General features: G+C 30.7%; 1 protein-coding gene across 5 annotated transcripts in view; it reads left to right on the forward strand.

Annotated features, from left to right (window-relative positions):
- The window catches only part of LOC129801212 (homeotic protein distal-less), a 76,170-nt gene extending 65,890 nt beyond the window's left edge, over positions 1–10,280 (forward strand). For 2 of the 5 annotated variants that reach the window (XM_055846038.1, XM_055846040.1), the window contains exons 5-8: positions 3,881–3,982; positions 4,331–4,511; positions 7,984–8,018; positions 8,840–10,280. In XM_055846038.1, the coding sequence (XP_055702013.1) occupies positions 3,881–3,982; positions 4,331–4,511; positions 7,984–8,014 (314 nt within the window). In that variant the 3' untranslated portion in view covers positions 8,015–8,018; positions 8,840–10,280. Of the gene's footprint in view, positions 1–3,880; positions 3,983–4,330; positions 4,516–7,983; positions 8,019–8,839 lie in introns of those variants that run through there. The other 3 variants (XM_055846039.1, XM_055846042.1, XM_055846043.1) reach the window with 2 other exon arrangements.
- Positions 10,281–10,836: the final 556 nt, after the last annotated feature.

A 10,836-nucleotide genomic window follows, 5' to 3' on the forward strand; every position in this document is an offset into this window, starting at 1 on the left:
CGGCTAATAGAATCAATTTCTCAATGCTATTAGGTGAGATTTAATTACGTTGTTAAATCTTCCTGAAGAGAAAGTATTTTAATTACAGGAGATTTTTTTGGGGACATGCGTAAACGTTTTTGATTTATTAATTTGCAATTATGTGTAACGAAATAATCAATAATAATAATAATAATAATGCCGACACAACATTTCACAGAAGGACTTGCAAAGGACTAGACCTTCCCGCAAGCGAAATTTTAAAACGTTCATTATAACATTATTTTCTTATACAGGGGCGGGAATACCAGTTCCATGCTCTAAAATGAAGCGTAAAATGAAGCCAGTATACAGTCATGCAACCAGTGTATACAGTTTCTAATTCTTGTGATGACAAAAAAATTCTGGTGACCTAAAGGGAATTCAACTTGAATTTTACTTGAAGTTTACCGAAGACCGGTGATTAATAACATTTACCGATTAACCTCTAGCTCGGGAATAAGGTCTAATTTAGAAAAAATCCGAAAAATATAAATCAATTACGAATACTTGATTGATTTATTACCGATTGAAACCTGTGTATCCTGGTTGGAAATTTCAAGACCTTTCCGAAAATCCAAATTTTAGGCAAATCGGTTGAAATGAACCTTCAAGAGAGCGCTTAAATTTTGACCTTCAAGAAAAAAAAAACAAAATGTCAGTTTTTTCAGTCATGTACAGTACATACAGTAGACTCTCGCTAATTCGGCTCTTTTAAGATCGGGATACTTTTTAATTCGGGCGGCAATTAAATTCGAAAAAAGTTTGTTAACATTTTTCAAGTTCAATTATGATTATCAAATAAGCAAATATGCTCAAATTTGCCATGGTTTGTCTCAGTTTTGATGTGATTTTGCATTATTGAGGGATTTTCATGCAATTTACGATATAATCAGTGTGTAAACTCAATATCTATATGCACATGAATAAAAAATCGTTGCATTTCAAAAAGTTTGTCGCCCGAATTTCTGTCTAATTCGGCTGACATTTCGGTTCCATATGCCCGAATTTGAGAGAGTCTACTGTATGTATGGGCGAAATATTCGATTGGGGTGGTTCAAAAACCTATGAAAAAATTATTGATTAAGCTTAGGACAATTTTGAGAAAAAAATGGTTTTGAAGGGAATGGATTAGGGTTCGGGGAATTTAAAAAAAAAGTGTGATTACGAAGGAATCACACCTAACTTGTATGTTTTTGGGACACTTAAGATTGGAAGTTAATATCTTTTGTCGTTTAACATCCAGAATGGCGACAAGTTGCGAAAAACCAGATTGTAAGTGCTCTTTCTTTTACTTCTAGCAGTAAAATAAATCAATAATCTATTCATTACTGTTTAGGACCAGTTAATACAAATTTGAAAACTTATCAAAGGTGAATTTTACTAGCATATTCAAAAATGAACTGGTTTCGATTATAAAAATTCCGGTGATCACCAGTGAGAGTTTTCTTTACCTCAAGACTAAAACACCTTTTTTTCTAAACATATCTGTCTTTTTATATTAAAATGTATAATATTGTATAGTCCCAACTTGTTGCATTCAACCGGGGCATTAACTAAATGAATATTCTCTTCTATTCTATAATCTTGCCCAGAGCTTTCGGTCCGGATATGGACCTTCTTCAGTGGCCGACTAAGACTATGTTTTTGTGATTTAATCATTTATTGATCACAAGAGTAATCATTAATTATTCACAAGAGATCACAAGAGAATTGCCGTTGAGGAGACAAAGAAAAATTGTTAGTAAAAGCGCCAAACACGTCACTGAAAGAGTCTTTGCAGAAAGAAAATTTAGAAATTATTAAATTGTGAAATATTTAAATCCCATACAAACCTTCCCAACTGATTTTTACTGTTGTGATGTTTTTCCTTAATTCCCACAAAGTGAACGAATCCTCAAGAAATCACAAAGCATAGTCTTAGTCGACCACTGAAGAAGGTCCATGTCCGGACCGAAAGCTCTGGGCAAGTTTAAAAAGGTGTTTTAGTCTTGAGGTTAAAAAAACTCTCACTGGTGATTACCGGAATTTTTATAATCAACTCATCACACCAGTTCCATTACCTATTTCTGAACTGGTCTCGTTTTCGAAACATACCTATTTAATACATATTCGACGGTTCGTTATAAGATTTACAAGCAAAACAGTTATAGACTGTGGTTTGGGGTTTTTTCGTGAGTACCCCTTAATTTCATCTTAATTTTTCTCTGCATCTTCCTACGGATTTTGAACAATCTTGAAAATGCCTTCATCGATTTTTCATTCTTGGCTTTGTTTAAAAAATTCATCAGATGGATAAAATTGTTAATGCACTTATGCTATTTCTTCAAATATTTTTTTTAATCATATGTTTAAGACATTCTGAAAGTATAATACTGAAAAACTAACCTACTAAAATTCGAATATTTGAAAAGGTTTTTTAAGGCCTAATAGTTTTAAGTTGGTAGTTAATTTATCTGACTTCTCAATGCTAAAATGGAAAAGTCGTATAACAATCTAGCCCCACAGCTAGATTGTTCACAGTAGCCCCATCTCCTCCTACATTTTTAGACGATTTATATATCAATTCCAAAACGTACAGTTATAAAAGCTATGGAAACAATTATATGGGGCACAAATATATTATTTTAACCTGTACCCCTTTTAGGTAGAGCATTAAGAATATTTAGAATCGGTCTAAAATATTTTGTGTTTCATGCAATAATTTGAGTTTCAGATTCGAGGCTTAGCCCTTTTAGCCCAGTTCCTGAAGATCTCTGATTTTTTTTTATAATCAGCATGTTTAATGATTTTTCAGAACTTAATAGATAATATACCCTCAATACTTACTTGCATATTAATTCCTAAATTTAAATCTTGCTTGAAAAGAATTTAGAGAAGTTTTTTTTGACGCACTTTTTATTGCAATCTGTCTAGGGGAAACTAGGGCACCACCAAACACGGAGTACCACCAAACACTGCGATTTTTTAATCGGATATTGGATATCAGAGGATAAGACCGATAGGAATTTATAGGCACTATAGGGATGCTTGTCCACTGAAGGAATGGCCGAGATAGTCCAAGTAGTTTAGAAATAAAAATTAGTGTTTGGTGGTACCCCGTGTTTGGTGGTGCCCTAGTTTCCCCTAAGCATCTGATTTTTCTTACAAAGATTTAAAATGACTCTAAAAGATCGAATTCATAGTGATATGCGTTCTAAAAAAATTAAGATTTTAGAAGTTCTGACTACGAACACTTCATATTTTTCCCAAATTTGTTTTAATGAATCTGACCTAATATTTTCAGCAAATGTATGACTTAAGACTATTTATTAAATGATATTGCCATAGATAGGGTGAAAGAAACACCTATTGACACTTTAAGGACCTATTGACACCCTACTCTGTACCATTTGGAATACGAAATTTGAACACTTATCCTTATCGAAAAATGTTGTTTAATGAAAAAACACCATATTACTTACATTTTATTAGATACATTAATTTGGCAAAAGTGTCAATAGGGCTTCCCTGTCGAAGAGGTGTTCATTCGACCCTAAGTTAGATGCATTTGAAAAACAGCAAATATTAGAAAAATGTGAAGTATTCAAAGCCAGAGTGTGTGCGAAGCCTGAAAGTGTTCCCCTACTTCAAATAATTATGTTAATTTTTACATAACACGTTGTATGAATATTTAACGAAAGTAAAATTGCATAAATAGAATACACAATAATGAGTAGGCAATTTGATTAAAATGTATGCAATTAGAGGTCTTTTGCTATCAAAATTCAAGCAACTAGAATTTTTATAGAAAATTCCCGTGACAAATAAATCGGGTTAGAAATTTTAAATGCAGTAATAGGATGTTTAATTTTCATTTCAGCAGGTGGAGGAAACGGTTCAAGTAGCGGCTCACCTCCACATTTCCTACCTCCTGGACACAGTCCAACACCATCGAGTACACCGGTATCTGAGCTTTCACCAGGTACGTCTATCTTTTTAGCGCCATTCTAAGATAGAGAAACTAAGAGAAATAATTCTCGCGGGAACCAAAAGTGGAACGGCAATTTTTTCTACTTTTCGAAATTATACTGAAATTGAGTTCGATTTTGAAAGTCAAATTTGAATTATACAACTTGGGGTGTTTAATTAGTTCAATCGTAGCTCATTATGCTTACCACTTTGATGCGTGAAATTATTAATTACCTTGAGTAATGTAGCATTTGGCCAATTGAATGCCCTGATGCTATACAGAAATTGAAGAGACAAAAATCCGGTCAAATGAACAATATTTTGAATGTTTTTGCTAATGAAAAGTTAAATCCATGTATAGGTCTGAGTCCGCCAGCTCAGGTACCGTGGAAACAGGAACCACCTCATTGGGGCGACCACAAACAGCCCCAAATGACAACACAGCCACCTCATGCACCCCCTCAAGCGATACATGCACCCCAGATGAGTGGTTATGCTCCGCAGTATTGGTATCAGCCAGAAACAAATCCGTCATTACTAACGTAAGTTTCTTTATTAATTCATAATTTGTTGACAAGATCTTAGGTTTACAATCGGTATCATGAGATTTCTTAATCTAGCTTTTTAATATTTTGGAAGAAAGCCCGTGCAGTTTTTGTGCAGTTCAAGACTCTTTTACAAAAGTAATAAGAATTTGATCAACCTAAAAGAAAATAAATACTGTCAGGTCATGCTTGAGTTAAAGTACCAAACCCTTTTATACGATACGTAGAGGAGACACGTTTTGTGCTGACCTATAAATAAATGCAAATCTTTTGCAAAATTAGTAAAGGGGAATGTGAGGCAAAGTGTGACAAGGAAGAAATATTAAAATTCAATCTTTTTTTCTCAAAGATTGTCTTCATGAGGTTCAATAAACGTTCAAAGTTTTAAGGGTTTCATTGTATTCGAGAGATGAATATCGAAGATATGAAATATTGAAATTTTAAACTTTAATTTTTGGTAATGGCTATAGAAAAGAGATATTATTTTTCAATTAATTCATTTCCCAGTAAATGCTTTATGAATAATTTAAATCTTCGAAAAACGAAACTATTGTCCGTTTGAGGATGAAGTTTCTCGTCAGAATTTTAAGTATGAAAAACTATCACTAGAAATAAAATATGTTTGTATTTAGAAATATTTACTTAGTTTTTGCAGTTCAGGTCCTCTTTTCCGTTTATTTTAAATGGCTTCAGCAAATGAAGCAGTATTCAGTAAAAATGATCAGTAAATATAAATTTTATCATGTTAAATAATGCATTTTTAGTGCACGAATATAGTGAGACATTTTTGGGGAAAAAAATAATAAGCTATGGACTATTTTGGCAATTTAGATACTAGATAGAAAAATAAATTTAGATACATATTTTAAGAAATTCATATTACTTTGATAGTGACATTGTACCGTTTATATATCTGTTAATTTTAAAAAGTTTTTAAACCGGTTAATTTGACCGGTTATTAAAGGTTTAGTGTTAAGTCACACATTTCTTAAAAAAAATCAAAGCAGGTCCATTAAAGGGATATGGGAGAAACATAAAGTATTGGAAGCCAAGGTATTTATGAGGCCTGAAAGCTTCCCCTATAAATTTTTAAAATGGTAAAATTAGCATATTTTCGTTCTATTTGAAGAAAATTAGTTTTTGGTAAAAATGTAAAACGTTAATTTTTTTTAAAGAAAATGTTGACTAGAAATTTTTCAGTTGCAGGTCTTCTAAAAGGTCATACTCAACATCCAATTTGTAACATTTTGCCCCAGGTTTCTCTTCTAGACAAAAATTGTAGCACAAGAGATCCTTTTACGAGTGCCAACCGAGCACTTGAATATTTTGGCTTATTAATAAATTAGGTTAGCAAAGAATGATACATCAATTAATTTTTTATTGGTAGGGGGAAGTGTGAACACGAACACCTTTGAATTGAGACACCAGTGAATTGGGAACCTTTTAAATAATGTTTTTCTTTTTCTATTTTTGTTTTAAATTTAAATAAACCTTAGTATTATAAAATTTGATATGGCTCAGCTGCAATTAAAAGAAGGAGAAAAAATCTTTATTTAAAGGTGCCCCACTTTAAACACGTCTTATTGCCCCCTATTAACATCTTTTGGAAGTTTTTTCTTTGTCTACCACCGTCTTAGCGTTGGTTGCGGACCTCTTGAACAAAATTGCGGAAAAGCTCTTGCTCAAATATGCCATATATCCACAGGCTGTTAGATTTTTTACGAATGAATAATGTAAATAAAAATATTGGAGTATATCATACAAACACTCCTGTGACCATATAACATTTTTTTGGAATATTATGAGAAATAATCGTCGATTAATTCAGCAAATGTGCTAACTGCATTTGCTTAGTGTTTGCATTTCTTGCAAACGCCACACAGTGATGCGTCCATATATAGTGTATACAGACACAAAGCAAAAGCAATTAGTTTAGTTGCTGATTCAACCAACCGACGACATGTTTCTTTATTTTACTGAGAGAAATCCAAAAAGTTAAAATAACGTTCGGGAAATGTCAATTTTACCCTGCATTTATTGATCCGAAATCGGTGTAAATATTATGCTTTCTAGGTGTATTATAGGTTGAAGTTACCCTTTTTAATATTAATTTTACACTTATAAAGTTGTAAAATTAACATTAAAAAATGTTGATGTATTTTTACACTTAAAAAGTGTTAAAGTTACGAAGAAAAAAAGTTGATCGCACCCTCGTTTTTTTCTCAGTGAATATCGTTCGCATGATATTACATGATCATAGGTCTAGGTCTAGATAAAATTTTATTTCGGGAGGAAAAGCTTTAAAATTAATATCTATACATTGAGAAAAAAAGGGGGTGCGATTAACTTTTTTTTCCTCATAATTTTAACACTTTATAGGTGTAAAAATATATCAACATTTTTAATGTTAATTTCACACCTTTTTAGGGTATAATTAACATGAAAAAGGGTAACTTTAACCCCTAATACATCTAAAAAGGGTAATATTTACACCGATTTCGGATCAATACTGCAGGGTAAAATACACATTTCCGGAATGTTATTTTAACTTTTTCGGATTTCTCTCAGTGTATTTACTTTACTTTACTGTATTTATTTTATTCGAACGTTCATGCCTTCGAATAATGTGAATTTTCTTTGATTTTCCTAAGATATTTACACATAATTATCACATAATTATTAATAATTGATAATAAACTAACTGTAATTTAATAGAAATGTGTAAGTCTTTTGGAAAAAATTGAAGAAAATTCACATTATTCGAAGGCATGAACGTTCGAAGGGAGAGTACTTTCCCCTATATTTCAAAAGACTGTTAATATCATCAAAGCGAACTTATGCATTTAGACTTGCGCCACTTCAATATCAAATGGGCGATATAAGACAATGAAGATTGTTTGTTTTGAGCTACGATTTCAAGAGCTCGTTTATAACAGTGACTTTACAAATATTCCACTAATTATGAGTCTCATGATACCGGTCTTTGACTCCTTGGACATTGTTGCAATTGTCAAATGTAATATTTTAATTCTGTCAATTTTTTAGTGTACGTTTAAAAGGTACAAAAAAATCAATAGCAATCCCTTATTATATCTATTGACTTACTTGAATATTTCTGGTTTTTCTTTTACAAGATTGGTGCGTAATGCAATTACAAAAAAAAAGAAAAAAAAACAGAGATATCTCAAATGCATTATTACAATGGAGTCTTTTGCAAACAAATAAATAATATGCCTTTATTTAGTTAGATAATATTATAATGCCAAAATTGATAGTAGGTTTAACGCTTCAACACAATTTTTCCTCTACTTTTCTGTTTTCATAACACTTAATGTATATTCAATTAGACATTAATTTAGTTATAAAATAATGTGGGATCACACCTCAAAAGACTCAAAAGACTTTAATTATTTGTTTGTACTGCTGTTTCACAATAGTAATAAAAATTTCTCTGTATCTCTCTTTATAGCTACGAACGATTTATGACAACATACACATAAATAGGTGATTAATAATTTATTACTCATTTTATAACTGAGACGTTAAGAAGACTTTGTGCCCTTCTTAGACAGTAGTGTCAAATGGGAGAGATTTTGCATGCGTAAGACTTCCTCTAAAAGTACTCTGCAAGTTTTTTTTTATTATTATTATTTCAGTTTGTAAGTAAATGCAATTTCATTGCATATTGATGCAAGCCAATTGATCCATGACTAGAGTTATGCTTTCTCGAAATGTTGCATGTTTTAAAATGTTTGACGATGCTATCTGACGAAAAAGTTGATAATTAAAATTTTTAATCGAAGAACTTGTTCGACAGAAACGATCTAAAGTGTTTCATTTTCACGCTTTTAATTCAATAAAAGAGTTTCAACAAAACTGTTTCTATTGCAAAATTTCTACTTAAGTGCAATATTTTGTAAAAAGAAACATATATATTGCTTGATCTACGATATAAAAATTTTGTAATGGATTAAGTAATATTCAATGTTTAATACATAAATGTTTAGTAAATAGTAAATTTCAATGTTTCCGGAAATAAATCAACTTTATAAATCTAATATGACAACATTTTGATTTCACTTATTCCCTTGAGTATAAAAATTTTTTAGAATGCTTGCTGGACTTCAAATCTCTCCCCTTTTTCACTGTTTTATTTTATTGTTTCAATGTCCAAGGATTGATTTTCATGGATCGATTTATTTCTTTTTATTCATTTTTTTTGCATCTTTCTCATTTTTTGCTTTTTCTCATTCACTTCAGGAATTAAGAGTTTGAGGGCGACTTTGAAAAATGTTTTACCATCCATGTTATTTCTTTAATTCCAGAGTATGGCCTGCCGTTTAACACACAACAGTGACATATACAAGCACTTTAGATATTAAAATAATTTTACATAGTGAAAAATGTGAATTGAAAATTTTGAAAATAAAAAAAAGAAACATTATTTTGAAAGAAAAGGACGGAAAAGGATTCCTCTATAAATAATTCTTTTGTTGAATGCTGGACATTATTGTACATTTTTGACCTCTGGCAGTTCCATTGAGAAATAAATGAATTTATTGAGTTATTTAATGGTTTTAATAAAATCATTAAGAGAGCATAAATGAATCGTAATATAAAACAAATAGTGTGTGGATTGGATGAGAAGATAATTTGAGAGCCTAACTTAAATCTCTGATACAATGGCAGATTTATATAGGAAAGAAATTTGTAAAATATTTAAATGGATACAAGCGAGTAATGTCTATTTTTAGTTAGATCTCATTTCCATGTAGATTTTTTTTTCACAATGTATCGAGAAAAAAGTGTGGATTGACAAACTCCGGATTTTAGAACTATTGATATTTTTTTTAGACTAATAACTGAAACTGCTCTGTGCAATATAAAGTGAGAAAATAAAGTAAATAGAAATATTTAAATGAAAATTTTAAAAAATTATCATTTGGGCTACATTGTTTAGTTGATTAAATTGAAAATTTCGAAAAATTGAGGAATGAGAATTAAAAAAAAAGGAAACAGAATTCATGAAAAATCTCTGGCTGTGATAGATATTTCTTAAAACAGATAAAAGAACATTAAAAATTTGAAATATTGTGAGCCAGAAATTTTCATCTTTCTCCTGAAGTTTCAAAAAAGAATGGAGGTGAATTTTGAAATAACAATGATACAAAATGTAACAAATACATTTATAATTTTCCGAGTATTTGTATTTCTTACTGTAATATATTAGCTCTTAAAAAAAACAAACTGAAATTACAATTAATAAGAGCCGGAATGATAGAGTACGCAAAATTTTAAATAATTTCTAAAAAGAACAAAACTAGGATTAAGATATAGAAATTGATTTAATTTTAAATGAAATGAGTGCTAAGCTATTCTTACTATTGATGGAAAAAAAATGAACAAAACAAAAATGCTATATGTAAAATTTTCAAATTTTCTTCAAATTCAAACAACAATTTGTACAAGGGTTCCAAAATTTATTTCTGAGCATTAATAAAAATCTAATTAACAGTATTTTTTTAGAGACAAATTCCAGTCTATCTTTTTCTCGAAAAAAAAAGGATAAAGAAATTAATATGTAAATTGCAATGTGATTCAGTTACATAAACGATATAAAAGTAAGACGATGGGAAAAGTTGAAAAAAAAATGAAACATAAAAAATCTTTTCTGTATAGATTTTAAGGCATATTGTTTGTTTCAGATAGAAGAAAAAATGAATGTAAAAAATGATGAAAAAGGTATTAAATATTATTACTACAAAATTCTTTACTTTCCAAAAATTTTCACAAATTTTAATTCCTACTGATTTTTTTCTAAATTGCTGCAAATGTGATGAATAAGTGCAAAGTTTATGGAATATAAAAAGGTAAGTCTTACAAAATATTGTCACTTTTAACGTTTATACGCCAACGTTAAGAACACGAAAACGGAAGTTAACAGTTTCTTTTTAAAAAGTTAACCCGTTCCTTTTCACCCAATTAGACCACAATAAACGTACAGATGCCTTTTATATAGTACCCTATCCCGACATAATGGTACAATCCCCTCTCGAAACACCCTCGAAATATCCCTCCAAAGTGTGATTCGGAATCGTTTCCTTTTTCCCTGCGAAAGAGTTCTTGGGCACCTCCCGACTTATTATTAATTCATCTCAATACATCTGCTCTTCCGCCTGACAATGGCCAAGATATTCTCCAACAGTTTTCCCGCCACGGATTGAAAGTATTTCATCAATCAGATTGCCACAATTGTGTTGCTGAAAAATGAAAAGGGATTAATCTTACTCTAATTCTCTTTCTGAATAAATGTAAATCATTT

This window comes from Phlebotomus papatasi, chromosome 2, assembly GCF_024763615.1.
Source record: "Phlebotomus papatasi isolate M1 chromosome 2, Ppap_2.1, whole genome shotgun sequence".
In the NCBI taxonomy this organism is placed as follows: Eukaryota; Metazoa; Arthropoda; class Insecta; order Diptera; family Psychodidae; genus Phlebotomus; species Phlebotomus papatasi.